Source organism: Scyliorhinus torazame, chromosome 2 (assembly GCF_047496885.1).
Source record: "Scyliorhinus torazame isolate Kashiwa2021f chromosome 2, sScyTor2.1, whole genome shotgun sequence".
Lineage (NCBI taxonomy): Eukaryota > Metazoa > Chordata > Chondrichthyes > Carcharhiniformes > Scyliorhinidae > Scyliorhinus > Scyliorhinus torazame.
In genome coordinates, this window is record NC_092708.1 from 68,547,758 (window position 1) to 68,571,776 (window position 24,019).

Consider the following 24,019-nt stretch of genomic DNA (forward strand, 5'->3'; position numbering starts at 1 on the left):
CCTCTAGTTTAAAACTAGGCAAATATTCCAGCTTCTTTCCTCTTTATGGATTCCAAACTGAGCCTCAACCCTCACCCGCATCTCATTATCTCTGCTTAAATGCAGGCCTGACTAACATTCATTCCCTTTGGATTTTCCTACTTAGTGAATTTTGCCTACACAAAACCAAATCTGCAATTTCCCCATCTGTTGCCAAACTGAATTGCCTGCTTTTGTCAGCAAACACACAGAGAAAATTAAGAAGAGCCTTCTAACCAAAGCTCTACCCTGAATCATTGGGCCTGATTCAACGACCCCATTGCGCCTGGCATAGATCCACGGGCAACAGGTGAATCGTGCACGAGCCTCAATTCATGCTTTCCACTGGGCCAATTGCAAGTCACCCAACTCACTCTGCCTGGCACGATCAGGATCTCACCCTCACTGGTGAGATACATATCTGCATATTTAAATGAGCCTAACTGCCAGAGGGTCTGGGTGACACTTCCAGGGTTCCAGTGCGACCTTGGAAAAGAGAATTTCCCTGAGGCCAAAACAAAAAGGGCAAAGTGTTGTTGGATTGGAGGTTATTTCTTGGCACTGCAGCTGCCAAGAAACACCATACTAAACACACCATTCGGCGGACTTGAACTTGAGTCCGCTGAATTGTGCCCATTATCTCTCTGGCAACCTGGTATGCTTTAGGATGTCCTCAAATGGAAACGCAAATTAATTATTTTACCTTCAACATAACTCTTTGATTCTGTATCCTTTATGAGTAATTTATATTTCCATTCCTCAGACTCCCTGCGGCATTACAGCTTAGAGATGGATCATTCATTGTAAAAGGTTTTTCACTATCATCTCTGACCTTGCAAGATAACACAGGTTAACTGTACATAACTCCAAACTTGTTTTTTGCACTTATCTCATGGTTGCTTACCAGTTTCTCAATCAGGTCTCCCCATTTTTTTACCGCTAAAACTTTAATTCCTCAAACTAAACTTTTTTTCCAAAACTTATAAATTATGAACCAGATTTTTGCAACAAGATCCATAACAGGTCATGCAGAGGGGAATCTCAAAGGGATCAGGGGTCCGAGAATATACACCCGTTTATTGTTTTTAAGCATACTGCCCACCTGGCCATCCCACTTCAAGTCAGCTTCAATGTATATACCCAAGGTTTTCAAGACTTTAAACTCCACCAAATTATAATTGCCTAATTTTATATCAAGGGGCATGTGCTCATCAAAGTCTATCAAAGTCTGTTCACATGTCTACTTACATTTAGTAGCATGTAGCTGAATACTGTTTTCCTCACACAATTCATTGGCAGTGTTGAGAATCTCCTGAAACTCAATGACTGCAGCTTGTGCTCGAGAGTGACTTTCCCCACTCAGTTATTTCATCCACTTATTTCCAACATTTGAAACCAGAAAAAGAGGGAACATCATTCTTGAGGATTAAGAAAATAATTGGCCTTAGTCAAATACCGAGGCACACTGGCTATTAATTGAATGCTTTCAGGTGGGCAGCCATGTTATCTGATGCACTGAGCTTGGCCAATGAGGCCACATTCTATTTGAACACAATGACCGGCACCAAATTTAATCCCATCAGGTTAGTCAGAACTTCTACTCTCTGAAGAGCCTTGATCCTACATATCACAACATCCTCAAAATCTGTGCCATTGACCCTAACTCAATCTTTTGACAACTCTTCCATATTTTTGACTTGCAGTCCACCTTCACTTTGTCTTGATTCTATGCTTATGTTAACATTATTCACATTATTCACAGGAAAACATACTCCTGGAACCCTTTTCAAATTATTGCCCACATTTTGCAAAATAGCTAAATTTGAGTCCCCTGAAAAGGAACTGCAGGACTGCGATGCATGTCTAACCTGTACTCATTGACTGCAACACAGGAAACACAGGGCAGCATGGTAGCATAGTGGTTAGCACCGTGGTGTCACAGCGCCAGGGTCCCAGATTTGATTCCCTGCTGGGTCACTGTCTGTGCGGAGTCTGCACGTTCTCCCCGTGTCTGCGTGGGTTCCCTCCGGTGCTCCGGTTTCCTCCCACAGTCCAAAGACATGCAGGTTAGGTGGATTGGCCATGCTAAATTTCCCTTGGTGTCCAAAAAGGATAGGAGGGGTTATTGGGTTAAGGGGATAGGGTTGAAGTGAGAGCTTAAGTGGGTCGGTGCAGACTCGATGGGCCGAATGGCCTCCTTCTGCACTGTATGTTCTATGTTCTATATCAACTTCATAGGTTTCCTGTTGTCTCAAATGATTCCAGCATACAGCTAGCATTAAGCATGCTTTTGTTCGAATGCAGGAAGCCACTATTGGGGCTGGTGAGCACCAAGTAGGATTAGACTGCATTCCTCAAGTTACTTTGCACCTGGAGAATTTTGGCTGCAGTACATGCTGGCAGACATGCAGGATATGCACTTGACCTCTGAAATGACGAAAGAGAGCAAGATCCAAGGTTTTCTGGCACTGTACTGGAGGACTTGGTAGAGGAGATGAAAACTAACGAGTTATCTGCATCAGTAGAGACCCAGGAAATCTTTCAGGTGCACACTCAGAAGGCAGTGGGAGCAACTGGCCATGGATATCAAAGTGAGGAGTCAGGCCCCAGGATGTAGTTTTACAAGAATAACTTCACATAAGTGGTCTTAGATTTATCAACCATTTTTATATTTGTAGATTAGCTGTGGACACTGGTGACAAGGTCAAAATGAATGTGTTCTCCATCCCTAATTGCCCTTGAGAAGGCGGTGCTTCTTGAACCGCTCCAGTTAAGGTATCTCCATAGGAAGGAGTTCCAGGATTTTGACCCAGTGGAGATGAAGGATTGATGATGTCTTTCCAAACCTGGATGGGGTGCAATTTGGGGGATAACTAGCAGGTGGTGCTGTTCCCATGTGTTTGTTGTCCTTTTTCTCCAAGGCAGTGGAGATTGTGGATTTAGGAGATATTGCCAAAGCGGTCTTGGTGAACTGCTATACTGCGCTTGTAGATGGTACACTCTACAGCCATACTGTGCTGGTGGTGGAAAGAATTAATGTTTAAGGCGTTAGATGCACTATCAAGTAAGTCGACTGCTTTGTCCTCTATGCTCCTGAACTTCTTGAGTGTGCCTAGCGCTTCAATTAAGAGCTGAAGTATCTGCAAGAAAAATGACCCCACTCCTACATCTATCACAAACCTGTCTTTTTCTATTTTACTGATACCTCTTTGATCAGAACTTTCCTCTCTTCCTTAGTTAAATCCCACCTATGTGGGCCGACATGTGTTCAACTTGAGACAGAGTGTACAGGCCCCTGTTCTAGCTCACATTTCCTCCTGATCTCACAACTGTGTAACCCATTATATTCCTCAATGGTATATTCCTCACATGATCATCAGACTTAAAATGCCCAAACTTGATATTGTCTCATCAATCTATTAGGGTTATCTCATTTCTTCCATTTTTCTGAAGATTTGGTGGCAGCCTGCACCATGGATCTTTGCACTTTGCGAAGGCTGCAAAGCAAAATTAGACCTAAGAATTCTCATAATCACCTGAGCAGTCACTTTGCTTCACTATGTATGCCATCATGTTGCTTTCATTTTTCATTTCATTCAATTTTTGTTTTAATCCTTCCTTCCATCTGCCTTTCTTTTTCAATACCTTTTGGTCCTTGAACAAATTTTTCAGATCAGGTTAGCTACAAGTTAAAAGATTCCAATTTCTGTCTCTAAAATAGGAAGAGTCATTTGTTTTAGCACAGCATGCCCTCATGCATCATCCTTGACACCTGTCTGAGATTGACAATTCGGTTACAACTAGCTGAATTCTGGACAGTTTTGTGCTACCGATTCGAGGCCTACAAGGACTGGATTCTAACTGTTCTGTTCAAGCCCATTTTTCATAAGATCCTTAAAGCCAACTAAAACAGAAGATTTTTTATTGTATCTGCCTGGAAAAGATTTGAAAAGTGCAAGACAATGGTTTTAATGTACCTCTCAACTTTGAAATATAATGTGAAAGATTCATTAGCATGTTGAACTTCTGCAAATCGAGGCGACATTTCAAAATCCTTTGAATTGTATTTCCTGAATCCAATTCGTATATTTGACACCCACTCATCTATCCAAGCAGGACCATAACAAACCCCCTAAATTCAATTAAATATTTGGTTTCATTCTGTAAGTGTTGCTATGGTCTGCCTGTTGCCGATAATTATTGTGAAATTTAAAAAATTCCTTTTGAATTACAGCTGGTTGATGTGCACATCATTCATAGAACATGACAGGTGTTAAATGGAATAATTGAATAAGAAATGGAACTCGTCTAAAGAAAGGATGAAAAGCTTTTCTAGGAATCAATCAGGTAATTACAGAGAAAACCTGAATTTTGGAGGATTTGGTGACGTTTTTAAATCATAAAATTTGGAGTAAATGTTTGTAATTAATAAGTCATTAATTGACTTATTACATCTCAGTACCAGCCTCCCCGTACAGGCGCCGGAATGTGGCGACTAGGGGCTTTTCACAGTCACTTCATTGATGCCTACCTGTGACAATAAGCGATTTTCATTTCATATACATTTTCATAATCGTATGAGCACTGGAGCACTTCATCCTGACTGGAAGTAGTTAACTTTTAGCTGTTCATAATATGGAACTTAACGGAGAGATAGGTTTGAAACGATGGGCAGAGTTCTTCCATCTGGGAATAAGTCCTGTGGTGGGGGTGAAGGTGGGGAGTGTTTCTCGCTGCGGAGGCCAATATCTTCTGGCCCCGACCTCAATATGTGTACACCCAGGGGTTGAGTGCCACATTCTGTGGTTGGGCGGGCTTGATTGAGCGCATCCTGCCATCATATTTGGATGCCATATTAAAGAGATGCCCAAAATTACTGATACATCACTGAGTAAAACAACAAGAAACTCTTGGAACACCCTGGGGCTGGAAGAGCAACCTCCTCAGTGACACTTAAAAAAAATTAATTTAGAGTACCTAATTATTTTTTTTCCAATTAAGGGGCAATTTAGTCTGGCCAATCCACCTAACCTGCACATCTTTGGGTTGTGGGGGTGAAACACACACAGACACGGGGAGAATGTACAAACTCCACACGGACAGTGACTCAGGGCCGGGATTTGAACCCGGGTCCTCAGCGCCGTAGTCCCAATGCACCACGTGCCGCCCTTCCTCAGTGACATTTAAGCTGGAAGATCCACCTGATAAATGTTCCCCCACAATTTGTTGTGGTGTTCCTCGATTTAGGGTCACACTGGCACCCTCCATCCTTAAATCCGGGAGCAGCCCAAAGCCTTGTTCAGGCAAGTCTCGGCTTTTGCATGCGACTTTGTTCCAGGCATATTCCGGACCAGCGTGTGTTCCTACTGCCGTTTGTGGGGCACAGATCCCAGGTGGGTCTTCATCCACATCCCATTAGTCAGATGGAAATCAGTTTCACATAGATTTCCTGATCCGCCATGGCAGGCAGCAGCGAACAATCCCATGGGAAATTCACACCAAATAAAACTGATTCTTGGGCCTCCCACAAAATTCTGCTCCCCCTCCTCCATCCGTCACTGAACCCGCCAGTGGGGACATGGGAGAATGACGCTCTAGGAGTGCGATATCTAAATATTAATAAAGTTGGAGGTAAAAGCTTCATTGGTTAAAATGTAGGGGAACGTACTGCTACAAAGAAACAATTAAAAATGAAAATAAGCATTGAAACCTTTATTCTTTTGCGGATCCTGGCAGTTCTCAGAGATGCAAGGCCTCCATGCAGACCAAGCCGAAACCAGGCAGTCAGTAGGGCAAGCAATGGTGCAAAGCTGTGAAGTCACTGGTATTGGTTCTGTGCATAGTTTGTTGTCCACTGGTTTAGATGCTGAAAAAAAGCAAAACAAGTTATTGTTTCCATTATTCAACAGCATAAAGCTTATTTGTCTCATCAATGCATCAATACACCACATTTGCAAACAAAAACAAAAGCAAGTAAACCTGACAGCATTAGAAAGGCATTTGTAACATGGCACATAAACATCAAGGCCAAAGCAATTGAAGGTCAGGAAAGAATAACATTTAATTCCCCAGCCCTTCCAATTTTCTCTTCTTCTAAATGTACTCATTCACAATGGATGATGGCTATACAGATACAAGAAAATCTTATCTCAACCAAGTAACCACTTGCTACTGTGTGGCCAGATGGTAAGACATCAATTTTAAACAGATCGTCTGTTGACACCACTCTGTCGGTCAAAGTCGTTTGGAAATTAGAAAAATCCCGGCGGATTGGAAATTAGAAAACGTGACACCACTGTTCAAAAAAAGGAGGTCGGCAGAAAGCGGGTAATTATAGTCCAGTTAGCTTAACTTCGGTAGTAGGGAAGATGCTGGAATCTATCATCAAGGAAGAAATAGCGTGGCATCTGGATGGAAATTGTACCATTGAACAGACGCATTGGGTTCATAAAGGGCAGGTCGTGCCTAACTAATTTAGTGGAATTTTTGAGAACATTACCAGTGCAATAGACACCAGGGAGACAATGGATGTGGTATATCTGGATTTCCAGAAAGCTTTTACAAGGTGCCACACAAAAGGTTGCTGCATAAGATAAAGATGCATGGAGTTAAGGGTAAAGTAGTAGCATGGATAGAGGAGTGGTTAATTAATAGAAAGCAAAGAGTGGGGATTAATGGGTGTTTCTCTGGTTGGCAATCAGTGGCCAATGGTGTCCCTCAGGGATCAGTGTTGGGCCCACAATTGATATAGATGATTTGGAGTTGGGGTCCAAGTGCAATGTTTCCAAGTTTGCAGACAGCACTAAGATGAGTGGTAAAGCAAAAAGTGCAGAGACACTGGAAGTCTGCAGAGGGATTTGGATAGTTTAAGTGAATGAGCTAGGGTTTGCCAGATGGAATATAATGTTGACAAATGTGAGGTTATCCATTTTGGTAGGAATAACAGTAAAAGGCATTATTATCTAAATGATAAAATATTAAAACATACTGCTGTGCAGAGGAACCTGGGTGTCCTGGTGCATGAGTCACCAAAAGTTGCTTTACAGGTGCAACAGGTGATTAAGAAGGCAAATGGAGTTTTGTCCTTCATTGCTAGATGGTTGGAGTTTAAGACTAGGGAAGTTATGCTGCAAATGTATAAGGTGTTAGTGAGGTCACAACTGGAGTATTGTGTTCAGTTTTGGTCTCCTCACCTGAGAAAGGACGTACTGGTGTGCAGAGGAGATTCACTAGGTTAATCACAGAGTTGAGGGGGTTGGATTACGAGGAGAGATTGAGTAGACTGGGACTGTACTCATTGGAATTTAGAAGGATGCGGGTGAATCTTACAGAAACATTAAAATTATGAATGGAATAGATAGGATAGATGCAGGGAAGTTGTTTCCACTGGGTGGGTGAAAGCAGAAGTAGGGGGCATAGCCTCAAAATAAGGGGAAATAGATTTAGGACTGAGTTTAGGAGGAACTTCTTCACCCAAAGGGTTGTGAATCTATGGAATTCCCTGCCCAGTGAAGCAGTTGAGGCTCCTTAATTAAATGTTTTCAAGATAAAGACAGATAGTTTTTTGAAGAATAAAGGAATAAAGGGCTCTGGTGTTCAGGCGGGAAAGTGGAGCTGAGTCCACAAAAGATCAGCCATGATCTCATTGAATGGCGGAGCTAGTTTAGCACAGTGGGCTAAACAGCTGTCTTGTAATGCAGAACAAGGCCAGCAGCACGGGTTCAATTCCCGTACCGGCCTCCCCGAACAGACGCCGGAATGTGGTGACTAGGGACTTTTCACAGTAACTTCATTGAAGCCTACTTGTGACAATAAGCTATTATTATTATTAGCAGGCTCGAAGGGCCAGGTGGCCTATTCCTGCTCCTAGTTCTTATGTTCTTAAATTTGCAGGCAGTGACTAGTGGGGTACAGTGGGAATTGGTGCGAGGACCCCAGCAATTCACAATATATATTAATAAGGGAACAAAATGTAATATCTCCAAATTTGCAGATCATAGAATTATCATAGAATTTACAGTGCAGAAGGAGGCCATTCGGCCCATCGAGTCTGCACCGGCTCTTTGAAAGAGCACCCTACCCAAGGTCAACACCTCCACCCTATCCCCATAACCCAGTAACCCCACCCAACACTAAGGGCAATTTTGGACACTAAGGGCAATTTATCATGGCCAATCCACCTAACCTGCACATCTTTGGACTGTGGGAGGAAACCGGAGCACCCGGAGGAAACCCACGCACACACAGGGAGGATGTGCAGACTCCGCACAGACAGATGACACCAAGTTGTGTGGGAGGGTGATCTGTGAGGAGGATACTGAGATTCTTCAGTGCGATTTTCCCAAGTTGAGAGAGTGAGCAAATGAATGGCAAATGCAGTATATTTTGGAGAAATGTGAGGTTATCCACTTTGGTAGCAAAACCGAGAAGGCAGACGATTATCTGAATGGCCATAAATCAGGTGCAGGAAATAGTTGAGGCCAAAACATTGCATGTTTTCACGAAGCAGTTCGATAGAGCACTTAGGGTGAAGGGAATCAAAGGATATGGGGGGAAGGCGGATTAAGCTCTGGAGTTGGATGATCAGCCACGGTTATAATGAATGGCGGAGCAGGATTGAAGGGCCAAATGGCCTCTTCCTGCTCCTATTTTCTGTGTGTCTATGTAACCGATGGAGACAAGATGACTCCTCCAGCAGAATGCAGTGGGTGGAGAATTGTTAGAGTAACCAAATGTGAAGTGTAAAATAAATCCCAGTCATGTATGGTCTCCAGGCATGACAGGGCTATAGTGATAGGGGACTCAATTGTAAGGGGAATAGAAAGGCGGTTCTGCGGACGCAACCAAGACTCCAGGATGGTATGTTGCCTCCCTGGTGCAAGGGTCAAGGATGTCTCGGAGCGGCTGCAGGACATTCTGGGGGGGGAGGGTGAACAGCCAGCTGTCGTGGTGCAAATAGGCACCACCGATACAGGTAAAAAACGGGATGAGGTCCTACAAGCTGAATTTAGGGAGCTAGGAGTTAAACTAAAAAGCAGGACCTCAAAGGTAGTAATCTCAGGATTGCTACCAGTGCCACGAGCTAGTCAGAGTAGAAATGTCAGGATAGAGAGGATAAATACGTGGCTCGAGAGATGTTGCAAGAGGGAGGGATTCAAATTCCTGGGACATTGGAACCAGTTCTGGGGGAGGTGGGACCAGTACAAACCGGACGGTCTGCACCTGGGCAGGACTGGAACCGATGTCCTAGAGGGGGTGTTTGCTAGAGCTGTTGGGGAGAGTTAAAACTAATGTGGCAGGGGGATGGGAACCGATGCAGGAAGTTGGAAGGTAGTAAAACAGGGACAGAAATAAAAGGCAGTAAGGGGGAAAGTGTAAGGCAGAGAAGCCATAGTCAAAAATCAAAAAGGGCGACAGTACAAGGTACAGTGACTGAGGGGAGCTCAATGAATAGGACCAGGAATACTAAAAGAAATAAAACGGGAAGTGAAAACATTAGTGGTAAGCGACGCGGCAGGTTGTTACATGAAGATATGGGTTCGACGACAAGGAAAATTAGGAGAAAGGTTAAGAGGAAATATAACTTAGGAGAGGTTACGGATCGAGGTGTTAAGATTCAGAACAGAGGTAAAAAAGCCAACATAAGGGTACTTTACCTGAATGCTCGTAGTATTCGGAATAAGGTAAATGAGTTGATGGCGCAAATCATCGTGAATGACTATGATTTAGTGGCCATTACTGAAACATGGTTAAAGGATGGTCACGACTGGGAGTTAAATATCCAAGGGTATCAAACTTTTCGGAAGGACAGAGTGGATGGTAAGGGAGGTGGTGTAGCGCTGTTATTTAACATCCGGGCAACAGTAAGGGATGACATCGGTGCTATGGAGGATAAGGTTGAATCCATTTGGGTGGGAATCAGGAATAGTAAGGCGAAAAAGTCAATGATAGGAGTAATCTATAGGCCACCAAATAGTAACATTATGGTGGGGCAGGCAATAAACAAAGAAATAACAGATGCATGTAGAAATGGTACAGCAGTTATCATGGGGGATTTTAATCTATATGTTGATTGGTTTAACCAGGTCGGTCAAGGCAGCCTTGAGGAGGAGTTTATAGAATGTATCCGCGATAGTTTCCTAGAACAGTATGTAATGGAACCTACGAGGGAACAAGCGGTCCTAGATCTGGTCCTGTGTAATGAGACAGGATTGATTCAGGATCTCATAGTTAGGGATCCTCTCAGAAGGAGCGATCACAATATGGTGGAATTTAAAATACAGATGGAGGGTGAGAAGGTAAAATCAAGCACTAGTGTTTTGTGCTTAAACAAAGGAGATTACAATGGGATGAGAGAAGAACTAGCTAAGGTAGACTGGGAGCAAAGACTTTATAGTGAAACAGTTGAGAAACAGTGGAGAACCTTCCAAGTGATTTTTCACAGTGCTCAGCAAAGGTTTATGCCAACAAAAAAGAAGGACGGTAAAAAGAGGGAAAATCGACCGTGGATATGTAAGAAAATATGGGAGAGTATCAAAAAGAAGGAAAAAACATACAAAGTAGCAAAGATCAGTGGGAGACTAGAGGACTGGGAAATCTTTAGGGGGCAACAGAAAGCTACTAAAAAAGCTATAAAGAAGAGTAAGATAGATTATGAGAGTAAACTTGCTCAGAATATAAAAACAGATAGTAAAAGTTTCGACAAATACATAAAACAAAAAAGAGTGGCTAAGGTAAATATTGGTCCTTTAGAGGATGAGAAGGGAGATTTAATAGTGGGAGATGAGGAAATGGCTGAGGAACTGAACAGGTTTTTTGGGTCAGTCTTCACAGTGGAAGACACAAATAACATGCCAGTGACTGATGGAAATGAGGCTATGACAGGTGAGGACCTTGAGAGGATTGTTATCACCAAGGAGGTAGGGATGGGCAAGCTAATGGGGCTGAAGGTAGACAAGTCTCCTGGACCTGATGGAATGCATCCCAGAGTCCTAAAAGAGATGGCTAGGGAAATTGCAAATGCACTAGTGATAATTTACCAAAATTCACTAGACTCTGGGGTGGTCCCGGCGAATTGGAAATTAGCAAACGTGACACCACTGTTTAAAAAAGGAGGTAGGCAGAAAGCGGGTAATTATAGGCCAGTGAGCTTAACTTCGGTAGTCGGGAAGATGCTGGAATCTATCATCAAGGAAGAAATAGCGAGGCATCTGGATGGAAATTGTCCCATTGGGCAGAAGCAGCATGGGTTCATAAAGGGCAGGTCGTGCCTAACTAATTTAGTGGAATTTTTTGAGGACATTAACAGTGCGGTAGATAACGGGGAGACAATGGATGTGGTATATCTGGATTTCCAGAAAGCCCTTGACAAGGTGCCACACAAAAGGTTGTTGCATAAGATGCATGACATTAAGGGGAAAGTAGTAGCATGGATAGAGGATTGGTTAATTAATAGAAAGCAAAGAGTGGGGATTAATGGGTGTTTCTCTGATTTGCAATCAGTAGCTAGTGGTGTCCCTCAGGGATCAGTGTTGGGCCCACAACTGTTCACAATTTACATAGATGATTTGGAGTTGGGGACTAAGGGCAATGTGTCCAAGTTTGCAGACGACACTAAGATAAGTGGTAAAGCAAAAAGTGCAGAGGATACTGGAAGTCTGCAGAGGGATTTGGATAGGCTAAGTGAATGGGCTAGGGTCTGGCAGATGGAATACAATGTTGACAAATGTGAAGTTATCCATTTTGGTAGAAATAACGGCAAAAGGGATTATTATTTAAATGATAAAATATTAAAACATGCTGCTGTGCAGAGAGACCTGGGTGTGCTAGTGCATGAGTCGCAAAAAGTTGCTTTACAGGTGCAACAGGTGATTAAGAAGGCAAATGGAATGTTGTCCTTCATTGCTAGAGGGATGGAGTTTAAGACTAGGGAGGTTCTGCTGCAATTGTATAAGGTGTTAGTGAGGCCACACCTGGAGTATTGTGTTCAGTTTTGGTCTCCTTACTTGAGAAAGGACGTACTGGCACTGGAGGGTGTGCAGAGGAGATTCACTAGGTTAATCCCAGAGCTGAAGGGGTTGGATTACGAGGAGAGGTTGAGTAGACTGGGACTGTACTTGTTGGAATTTAGAAGGATGAGGGGGGATCTTATAGAAACATATAAGATTATGAAGGGAATAGATAGGATAGATGTGGGCAGGTTGTTTCCACTGGCGGGTGAAAGCAGAACTAGGGGGCATAGCCTCAAAATAAGGGGAAGTAGATTTAGGACTGAGTTTAGGAGGAACTTCTTCACCCAAAGGGTTGTGAATCTATGGAATTCCTTGCCCAGTGAAGCAGTAGAGGCTCCTTCATTAAATGTTTTTAAGATAAAGATAGATAGTTTTTTGAAGAATAAAGGGATTAAGGGTTATGGTGTTCGGGCCGGAAAGTGGATCTGAGTCCACAAAAGATCAGCCATGATCTCATTGAATGGTGGAGCAGGCTCGAGGGGCCAGGTGGCCTACTCCTGCTCCTAGTTCTTATGTTCTTATGACTGAAAGGCCAGTAATAGCAGTGTCACTCTATACCACCTATTTAATCCCCCACCTTGGCAGAAATCAGGTTGTAGTGAGCGTTGGGGAGGGGGGGGGATTCAGGTGGGGGTGATTGGAGGAGATATTTGAAATGGAACAATGAACTTGCATATTCTTTTCATCCTCAATCTGACAGACTGCAATGTAAAATTGCAAGCAATACATACACCCCATGGTGAGAGCTTCTTTAAGTATGCAAATTAGCCTATGGTGATGTCATTGAGGCTGGATCTGATATTTCGGAATGATAGAGTAGTGGTGGCTTCTCTGTCCGCAGACATTTGGCAGGAACTTCAGAACCAGAAGTTGATTAGCTCCTTAATTTATTTTTTGATGCTCATTTTAGTTTCCTTCCATTTTGAGGGAGAAGTCAGCAAATGGCATGATAATGAGTTGTTGCCTAGGCTGGAGTATTTCATGAAGAGAGGATGGTTGGACTTGGCTTGTTCACCTTAGAGTAGAGAAGGCTGAGGGCGACCTGATTGAGGTGTACAAAATGATGAGGGACATAGGGTCAATAGGAAGCCACTTTTCCCCTTATTAGAAGAATCAATCGCTAGGGAGCATAGATTTAAGGTAAGGGGCAGGGGATCTCGAGGGGATTTGAGGAAAAACATTTGAGAGGGTGGTGGGAATCTGGAACTCACTGCCTGAAAAGGTGGTAGAGGTGGGAAGCCTCACAACATTTCAGATGCATGTTGATGAACACTCAAAATGCCATAGCATACAAGACAATGGATCAAGTGCTAGAAAATGGGATTTAAATGGACAGGCGCTCGATGGCCAGCACAGACAGGACGGGTTGAAGGCGCTGCAAAACTCTCTGACTCTGTGAGTGAAAGATTTCTGTCAAGTTATATGTCAAAGACTTGCATTGTATATTTGATTCTGCTTGTTAAACAGTATTCAGTACCCACCCCACTGAATTCTAATCTTAACAGAAATTGTGATTACACAACAGAATAACCACGGCTATTTAAATGTTTGATGAGCAAAGAGATCTGCTCCATGTTGCACTCAACATGGGTATAGCTCAGATCGGTACCCAACTTTCAAAAATTGAATTTATGGAATGTCTTGTAAATAGGCTAAGTGGCTTGAAAAAGTATAAGATTAGATTAAGTATTCTTTCCTCTTTTTATCAATGAGACAAAATGTAACTAAACCTGAAATTCATGCCTACCTTTCCTGAAAATCCGTGTTCGAATTTCTCCAAACATGCTTCTGCTTCTGCCATAGTACGGAAACAGCCCTTCTCCGAGCTACAAGGACACCCTGGGCGGGATTCTCAGGTAATGGGGCTAAGTGTTGATGCCGTCATAGACGCCGGAGCGTTTTACAATGGCGTCATCTGGCCGCTAGGAGCAGCAATCCTGTGCCGCACAGGGGGCCAGCAGTGCACTGGAGTGCTTCATGCAGCTCCAGCTGCCGATACGGGCGCCAGCACGGGCAGCGCCGGTCCACGCATGCGCGTGGGTTGCAGTCTCCGTGCCGGCCCCCGGGCAACATGGCAGAGCCCTACAGGGGCCCGGAGTGGAGGAACATAGGCCCCCCCCACTTTGGAATTATCCCGCCCACCGATCGGTAGCCCCCGATTGCGGGACTGGCCACTGTGGAGGCCCCCCCGGAGTCGGATCCCCCCCCTCCCCCCCCACCAGGACGGCCCCCGCAGCCAGAACGCCAAGGTCCCGCAGGGTAGGACCACACGCGAACGACGCCGGCGGGTCTCAGCCGAACTTGGCGGCCCGGCGTTGCGGGATTCGCGCCCCCCCCCCCCCCCCCCCGGCGATGCTCCGACCCGGCGCGGGATCAGAGAATTTTTGAGTAAACCTACCCGCACCATGTATTTCAAACTGTGAACAGCCTTTGATATGTTCCACTGTTGTCCAGCTAGCTGTTACTGTTCCTATTCTTATCGATCAAATCATCGGCACCAACAACGACCGCAGCAATATCGCTGACGCCCCCCCCTTCACTGTCCGCTCTGCCCCTCAATTCCCACTTCCAGCTCCCCCACCTAAATGGCAGCTCCCCTGTCACTGCCAACTTCCTCCATTCAAAGGCCTCGGTGCTCTCCATCCCCACCACACATAATGGGAATCCCCCCACCAAGTAGGCTCCCCAAATGGCCCGCCCCTGGCACAGGTTGGCACAGGCTGTCACTGCCAGGTTGGTATTGTCAGGCTAGTAATGCTTCAACTTGTGCTGGGGCAGTGCCAAGGGAACTTCACAGGCATATTCCTCTTCCCTCTGCACCCCAAGGGGGTCCTCTCGACTGATTCATGGCTTTATGTATTTGAGCTAAACTTTGGTGATGTGACGTCATGTCGGTGAGGTATGAGTAATAAGTAAGGGGGATCATGTGGCGGGTGGGCTCATTAATAATATTAAGATTTATTTAATGTATTAAAATGAGGTCCTTGCCCTTTGTGAACCTTGGCTCAAAAGACTGCAACTTTAACTTTTTTTTTAGAAAACGTGGAGGAACCAAGTCATTAGACTCCACAGCATTCCAAGCACTAAGTGCATTCCAGTCACTCAAACCTGTAATTTCACTGCACTTACCTCTCTTTGATCTGGTCAATGTTTACAAATATTGTTTCAGCAGTGAGGCCACTGAAACATGAAAGGATGTGAATGGATCAAAGCTGCAGATGGTTTTTGTAAGCTGTCAATCACAGACCACTACAAAGCTATGAATGGCTTGAAATTAATAAAACTGTGGGAACCAGACACAGGCAGAGTTGGTCTTCTTTGAGAAATGGACGTATGGAGCTGCAAGACAAGTGCTACAACTATAATGCTTCTCACTGCCCCTGTCTGGACTGCTCTCTAGCTTCCAGACAGGGATCCCTTTTTCTGGTGGGGGGGGATCTCCGTGTGGGGAGGGATCTGTGGAGGGGGTTAATTTAGGCAGGGGGTCCCTGTAGAAGGTCCCCCTATTTCAGGGTGGGGTGTCCTCCTAATACAGGGGCCCCTTGGGGCCCCCTTATTACAAGGATTCCTGGGGGGTCCCCCTCATACAGGGCTCCATGAGGGAGGGTCCACCTATTACACCTGGAGGTGGGTTGGTCCGGTCACCCCAGTACTTGGGTGTGGGGGGGGGAGGACACCCAGACAATCTGGGGGAGGGAGGGGGCAACTATGCAATGGGAGGAGGGGTAAGGCGGGGCCTATTTCCCGTGCCGGGGAGGTGGATGCCCGCGGGACCTTGCTATCGGACTGCCCTTTGAAGATGGCAGTCCAATAACAGGAATCCCTGGGATTCCCTAGTATTCCATGCTATGCATACATTTGGGAACCAGACACAGGCACAGCTGTTCTCCTTTGAGAAATGGACATGTGGAGTTGAAAGGCAAGTGCTCCAACCTTGCTTTAGGACCGCAAAGGGATCGTAAGCTGGTGCAATTCAGCTCCGGCGGGAGAACAGTCTCCCAAACTGAGAATCCTGCCCAATGTCTTCTCCCCTAAAGGTGGCCTCTGGTTGCAAAGAATCAGCTCAATCTCTCTCCATGCACTTGTTTACTTTTCACACCATAAACTCTCAGAACACGGACACAGTTTGAACTGAAACCAAAACTCCCATGCACGCAGACACATTTTGTCTAACGTAACTCTAACTAGAGTTTTACCCTTGTCACACCAAGAAACACAAAATTAAACTCACTTAAATCTATGCCTTATTTCCAATATCAAACAATACAAACCTAGATCACTTAAAACTATCTCTGCTTCCTGACATCATTCCTGGCTTGAGTCACTGTCTGTGTGGAGTCTGCACATTCTCTCCGTGTCTGCGTGGGTTTCCTTCGGGTGCTAAGGTTTCCTCACACAAGTCCCAAAAGACTTGCAGTTAGGTGAATTGGACATTCTGAATTCTCCCTCAGTGTACCCGGACAGATGCCGGAGTGTGGCGACTAGGGGCTTTTCACAGTAACTTAATTGCAGTGTTAATGTAAGCCTACTTGTAACAATAAAGATTATTATTATAACACATAACTAACACAGAGAATGAGAAAAAACCTGACTGAGACATATAGGATTCTCAGGATTGATGGGGTAGATGCTGAGAGGATGTTTCCACTTGCAGGAGAGTCTAGGACCAGAGGGCATAATCTCAGAGTAAGGGATTACCCATTTAAGAGAGAACTGAGGAGAAATGTCTTCTTTCCGAGGGTAATGAATCTGTCAAATTATTTACCGCAGAGAGCTTTAGAGATTGGATGATTAAGTATGTTCAAGGATGTGATTCACATTATTAATCAGTCAGGGAATCAAGCGAGGAAAGTGGATGTTGAGGATTAAATCAGATCATCCATGATCTCATTGAATGGTGTAGCAGATTTGATGGGCCAAATGGCCTACTTCTACGGCTTATAGTCTCATCGTCCATTCCTGTTCTCATGGAAACATATTGCTTCCTGCTCTGACAATGTTTAAATGTTATAAATTTAAATGTTATAAAATTGTTCCCCCTTTTCATCCTCACATATTTTCTGGAATTTCCTCCAGCCCTATAACTCATGGAGATCTTTATGATTATCGCAATCTGGCCTCTTGCACATCTGCTGTGCGAATTGTTCTATTGAAAGGTTATTTCGAGCCAAACCATTAACTCTGTTTCATTCCACAGATGCTGCCAGCCCTGTTGAGTTTATCCAGAATTTTCTGTATTTATTGCTGTACAAATTGCTCCATTGTTGACTATTGTGCATTTTAAAAAAATCTTTCATGGTGTTCGCTGTCAAGGCCAACATTTGTTGCTGGTCTCTAATTGTGTTTGAGAGGGTGATGGTGAGCCGCCTTTTTGAACCGCTGAAGTCCGTGTGGTGCAAGTACACCTACCTTGTTAGGAAGGGAGTTTGAAGGTCTTAATCCAGCGACAGTGAAGGAACAGGGTGATAGTTCCAAGTCAGGATGTGGTGTGTGGCTTGAAGGTGGTGGTGTCCCCCAGCACTTACTGTCCTTGACATTCAACTGACAAGACCCTAGGCCCTGCAATTCTCTTTCTGTAGGCCAGATTTTCCATGCCACCCGGAGCTGCACAGCAGCGGGATCTTCCAGCCCTGCTGCTGTCGACGGGGTTTCCTATTGAATGCATCCCTCACTGCTGGGAAATGCGTGGCTGGGGTGCACTGTGGGTGGAACAGTTGGCGTAAACAGCCAGAAAATTTCGGCCTATACCTTTCTCTGCCACTATCCTCCTTAAAAATGCTCCTCCAAACCTTTCTGTTTCCCCTCGCTTTTGGTCATTTGGCATATCTCTTAATGTTACTGTGGTCGGGATATTCTGCGCCCCCCCCCCCCACTTGCCATGGGGGAACCTACCCCGGGGGATTGCCTTCAACGGGACTGGAAGATCCCGCCAACAAGAAAGGCCAGGAAACGCCACCCTCTGTGACACAATTTGCTCTATAACACTCCTGGAAAGCATTTCAGGATGTTTTAATGACACTTTGTAAGAAAGCGCACACCCAGAACTGATAACACTAAAGTTATTAAATTCAAAGAACAATGGCAGAAAAAAACATTTTTTATCAGATCATTTATAATTCTGTGCTAATTTAAGCATCTCCTTGAGCAAAAGAAATGTGGAAGGTGACATTACTGCAAACGTGCGTCTGCATTCAGCCAGACAGTCTATAGGGGTTTCACACAGGCCACTGGCACTCAAATAAATAGGGTTCTGTAACAATGGAGCAATTAATGAGTGAGCAGAAATTATAACACGCATCACTGTCAGAGTACAGATAGAGAATGAGTATGAAACTAAAAAGGATTGCATTTAATATTCACATTCATCACATTTGCAATACCTGAATTAAATTGATGTAGATATGAACATTCCTACATTTAGGGATTTACAACATTGATAAGAAATGCTTAGCTTACCAGAGCTGGTGCTATGTAAGTACAAAGTGTTGCTGATCAAGTTGAATGTTTAAACTAATTAACTGTTTTGTGGAAATGTTCTCAAAATATCTTTCAATTGCTACCACCCATCACTGCATTTCCAGAGCAGCCGTAATACAATGAATATTGGAACAATCAAAAGAAAAAAAATCATTTTTTCAGCAATAATATGATGCTTTGAATTTGGTGATTATGAATACATATTAATAACTCACACAAGTAGAGTTATATTTTCTCCCATTTGCTATGGTGCATCATGAAGTCAGAGCTGAAACAGTGCTGCCACAGACACAATATAACAATTTTGGCATTCCAACTGTCCCATTTCTCATATTACATGTTTCATCCTCGAGGTGGGAATCGTGAGTTTGCCCATTTCCAGCATTGCAATCCCATTTCCTGCCAGGCAGTTGCCCGGCCATTCTATCTTCATGGTAGAGTGGTGGGAACAGGCTGGAGTTGGCACAGAGCCTCTCAGCACTGGTATGAAGCAGGACCCAAGATGCCAAGGTGGGTAGCTTAGAAGGCATGCCTCGAAGGTTCACTGGGATATCGGCCCAGTTTATAAATGAGGCTCAGGCGGCCCTCAACCCCCTCCCCCCCCCCACCCCCCCCCCCCCTCACACATAACACGCTGATCCTACTTCCCCTGCATCACTTCCATGTGCTCTCATATCCTCTCTATCTCCTCCAAATGCTCTATGTCTCCATGCCCCCTCTATACCACCCCACTAATCCAATATCTTGTGTGGGCAGAAATAATGGGCTCTATAATAACATTGTGAAGTCTTTGTGATGCTTATTAAACTGTTGAAATGAACAAACAGCCAATCAAAATCCACTTCAAACAACTTCAATCCAATTAAAATGAAGTTCATTGTTCCCCTGCTAAATTTAATCCATTTGAATGGCTTGGAACTCAGCCAAGCATTATAACGGAATTCCAAAGCATAGCTCTATTAACAAGGCCTCTGGAGCTGAACACATTAAAGCCTTTTGAAGCTATGAAGCATGATTCATCCAATGCTTTAAAGGGCTGAACAGCTGACTGGACTGACAATCAAAGAAGAGAATAAACCATAAGGGAAAATGTCACACTAAAATATTAATTTCAACTCTGTTGGATACCGAAGAATACTTTATCCACTGAATAAAGCATTTAAATGCATCTGAACACAATCACAATGCTGGTGAATGTAATTGTCATGTCCCTTTTCTATCCGATGCTCTATCATTAATCACCGTATTAAAAACCTACTTAACTTAATATACGCCAGTACATTATATGTGAAGCTGTCACCACAATTTGAACTTACCTCTCAAAAGGTTCCCAACCTCTGACTACCTCTACTCCATTTTCACTTCACCTAACACATTTCCTAACAAAATGGATACAAAACCATTGAAATAGCAGGGGCCTAAAATGTCCACTGCCCCCACCCCAGGAAGTAGGAAAGAATTGGATTACTGCATCTGGGCTCACTACCTGCATGTTTATCTTGGAGCCATAAAAAAACCTCACAACGGGAATGAGGGCAGGAATCTTGGGATTGGGTCCTGCCCATCATTTTTAAATATCCTCCACAACACGGACGGAGGCATGAAATCAGGGCCATAATGTCCATTCATCATTCACACAGATGTTATAACTAACCTAACATTAACATCCAGTTATTCCATCTGCGAATTCCTGCAATAATTCCAGTCTTTTCCATCAGAATCCCCTTGCTATCTAGTCAGGCCAACTTGAATGACTGTAAGGTTTGTCATTTGTTCTGCCATATACAACATCCTCTTTGCACTGTTTGCAAAACAAATCCTGGGCTGGATTCTCTGTTGGCTGACGCTGGAATCATGAAACGTGATTGGGTGGAGAATCGTTTTTGCCGCTGAAATCGTGGCACCAGTTTCACGCCAAATCGCAATTCCCCAGTGCCTCCACAGCGGCGCCAATGCATGCGTTCATTCTGAATGTACAGTAAACGTGTTTGCATAGTATCAGCTGGCCTGACCCAGTATTCTCCGGGACCTCCGCAATTCACCGCCTCCACTAGGGGGAATTCACGATGGTGAGGTTCACTTCTGCCTTTAAAAATCGAGAAACAGGCGTCGTGGCTGATGAGGGAGAGAGAGGTGGGAACACAAGCAGAGGTGCAACCTTGGGCTGCTGGCCGGATAGTTTGCTCAAGAGTCGCCAGGTATCTTTCGACACTGCCACAAGGTACAGAACCGAATACTGATCAATGACTCGATACACCAGTTAGTAATTTCAAAAGCAATGCTCATTTATTTACACACAGTCAAATCTACTCATGCATAAACTCTACAAACTGAACTACCGCTATAACTAAAGCCTATACTTAGCTTTGGGTGCCCACTCAGTCAGAGGAACAATGGCCGTTGCTCGGTTCTGAGGCTGCTGGGTTGAGCTGTTTACAGGGTAGCAACTACGAGCGTCTATCTCATAGCGTGCGTTGACTTGGGACTTACTTGGTCTGATGTAGCTGCCAGGCAGGTCTCTCTCTTCGCTGAGAGCCAAAGCCAAAGGAGAGAGATTCTCCCTTGGGTGATACCTCTTATACTGCAAAGGGCTTCGCGCTCTTTTGGGCGGGCCTTGAACTTGGCCTCAACTAATTGGGTCTTTCCCAATCATCTGTATCGATTTTCCTCCAATAGAGGGGTGGTTCCCTGATCGCTGGTCATGTCCTGGTGACTGTCAGTCTGCTTTGTCTTAGCTTCTTCTGGCGCCGGGGAATCTGTCCGAACATTGTGCATCTAAATGTTTCCCTTTTGTTGCCGGAGATGGCTCATTAGTATGTAGATCGTTTGGTAGTTTCTGTCCTGTCTGAGCATTTAAGGTTCTAATCAACAGACAGAGCTCGCACCTGCTTGTTTCTTAGCATTGTCCAATTTTCCCTGCATTCTTTGCGGGTGTCCGTTTTGTAATCGGTACATGGCTATCGCAGATGGCTACACACCCTCCTTGTGATCCTCAACGCGAAGCATGAAGGATCACATTACTATGGCGTCTTCATCCTCTGATCCCCGGGGCACCCATGCTTAGGCTCTACACTGTCCTATCCTATGCAACACAATTTTACCTAAACCATTTTAAATACATTCATTATCATAAAATTCTACGGGGCGCTATGACATTAATACATGCATTACAGAAAAATAAAAAAACTGGAACCTCTAACTAGTCTCAATAAACTATCCTCATTTAAACAATCCAAAAATACAAACAATCCAAAAATAATCTGTACATCTTCAAATGTACAAAATAGCAGCACACAAATTTCTCTGGCCTGGCAGTCAGACACAGAGGTTTACATCTCTTTATTCCATAGAATACATTAAACAAAATGGATGCTCATTAATCTGTCCCAATGGGTTCGGGGGTCTGGTGAAATCCGAAAATGGGGGACCTAAATCTGTATACCGGGGTGCAAGAGCGATATGCTCACCTTCGCCCTTTCCTGACTCTAACCGTTTACACAACACTGCAAAGTATCGCCAGCACTAAGGGTGCTTCGACTACATATGAGAGTGAGTACCAGGTGATAAACCTATCACCTATTGCCAGCTGTCGCTGGGCTAGTTATCTTGGGGTTCCACGTATTACAGGGGTGAGAGTCATTTACGGTTTGTGTGGTAGGGGTCAGGGGGGTAGCGTCCGTGCGCAACTGAAGGAATCCCGCTACGATCCATGTGAACACAAAGGCTGTCTTCATCTTTGTCGGATTTCTTCTTTGTCTTCCTCTGGGGTTCCTGAGTTCTGTGAACACAAGCATAATTTCTGTTATTATCTTGCTTACAATCTCGTATGTCTGTCTGTCTGTCCTTTATTGCCAATTTCCCTTTATAATTAGTCACCATTTTTAAACCAAATATTTGGACTAGACATCTCAGAAAATACTGCCGTACTGCGAGCCGTCTCGCAGCCTGTATGATTTACCATCCCAGTGTTTGAGGATGTAAATAGCATAGGGAAACAACCTAAGGGTTGCCAAAACCAAACAAAAGAATTTCGAATGTAACAAGCCAAAAATGGGGTGCGTATGGGCCGCGGCGGGTAAGAAATGGGTGGAATCCCTGGGTAGGACGGTGATCAATGCCGTATGCACTCTACCCGAGCGTAGCTAACCAGAGGGGTGTCCTAGGGCAGGGCGGGGACCAATGCCGTTTCTCCACTGCCTGAGCAACCGGCAAGAACGGGTAAAAATGTGGTCGTTGTGGGGGGCTGCCTCTCGAATTAGGAGAGCAACTATGAGTTGGGTTCTGTGGACAGATTAGTTCCTCTGAACTATCGCCTGGGACAAACTTGTTCCATTAACAGCCGGGGGGCGTTAAAGGAGTGGTGAAGTGGGGCCGTGAAAAACTTTCCGAGTTTACACACAACACTTAATGATAACACTAACGAACAAACATTCAACAAACATGGTGCAGGTTCCATCAGAAAGGACACTTTATCTCTTCATCGGTTCCTTTTTTCTCCATCATCTGGACACCTCACTGCTCAGTAGCGAACAGGGTCGCAAAGGGATTTGTTTGGTGGGAGTCAGACTCTAAGTCATCATCTTCTCCAGGCTGCCAAACTCTTGTCTGTTGTAACCGTGCTAAAGCTGCCTGGGGCGAATTGGGGTCCATCTCATCATTCCGGATGAGCCCGAATGAATTGTCTCGGTGCCAGAATCGTGTGTCGAGGTTGGAGCTACTATGCTTCAATCCCTAATCGTCGGGCGGTGGGTCTGCGTCAGGGGCTTTGATATAGGTGATCTCAAATGGGTCAGTAGAATCATGCTCAGATTCGCTGGGAGTGGGGCCTGGTGCAGGGGTGAAGTCGTAACGTGGTGTGCTGTGGCTGTCGCCATCGTGATCGCTATCACTGTCGCTGCAGGTTGAGGGAAGGGAGAAGTGGAGTCGTGCCTCTGGAGGCGGACTTGAAGTCGCATCTGAGGATGGGCTGGAGTGGTTGGGGGATGGTAGGGATACGTCATCTGTGGACGAGGCGTGCTCGTCTGCTGCTGCGAGCAGGATGTGGTGTGTGTGGTTATTCTGTGAGCCGTAAGCCTTGAGCTGGTTTATATGAAACCACGCAGACTTACCATTGGGATAGGATATTTTATATACTGAGGGGCTGACGTTGTCTGAAATGGAGTACGGTCCGGAAAATTTGGGGGAGAGGAATGAACTGGGGTTGTATAGGGAAAGCATAACTTGTTACCCTACTGTAAACTCAGTGGCGTGTACTGTTTTGTCGAAACAGGCCTTGCTCTGTTTCTTCCTGGTTCCAAGTCTCACTGCTGCAGCGAGTTGGGCTGCCTTTATGTTCTGTACTAGTTGTGTAACCGCATTTTCATGCGTAAGGGCTGTAACTGCGGGGCTGGCCAAATCCAGTCCTAATAAGTACTCAGTGCCTTTCATGGGGCGTCCGGTCATGAGGGCGTGGGGGGTGTAACCTGTGGATGTAGATACCGTGTTTCTTAAAAACATTAAAGCAAATGGGAGTA

General features: G+C 44.7%; 1 protein-coding gene across 2 annotated transcripts in view; it reads right to left on the reverse strand.

Moving 5' to 3' along the window:
* Positions 1 to 24,019, reverse strand: part of thsd7ba (thrombospondin, type I, domain containing 7Ba) — a 1,603,431-nt gene that overhangs the window by 935,633 nt on the left and 643,779 nt on the right. For both annotated transcript variants that reach the window (XM_072472193.1, XM_072472199.1), the window contains exon 6: positions 5,729 to 5,884. In XM_072472193.1, the coding sequence (XP_072328294.1) occupies positions 5,729 to 5,884 (156 nt within the window). The remainder of the gene's footprint in view (positions 1 to 5,728; positions 5,885 to 24,019) is intronic.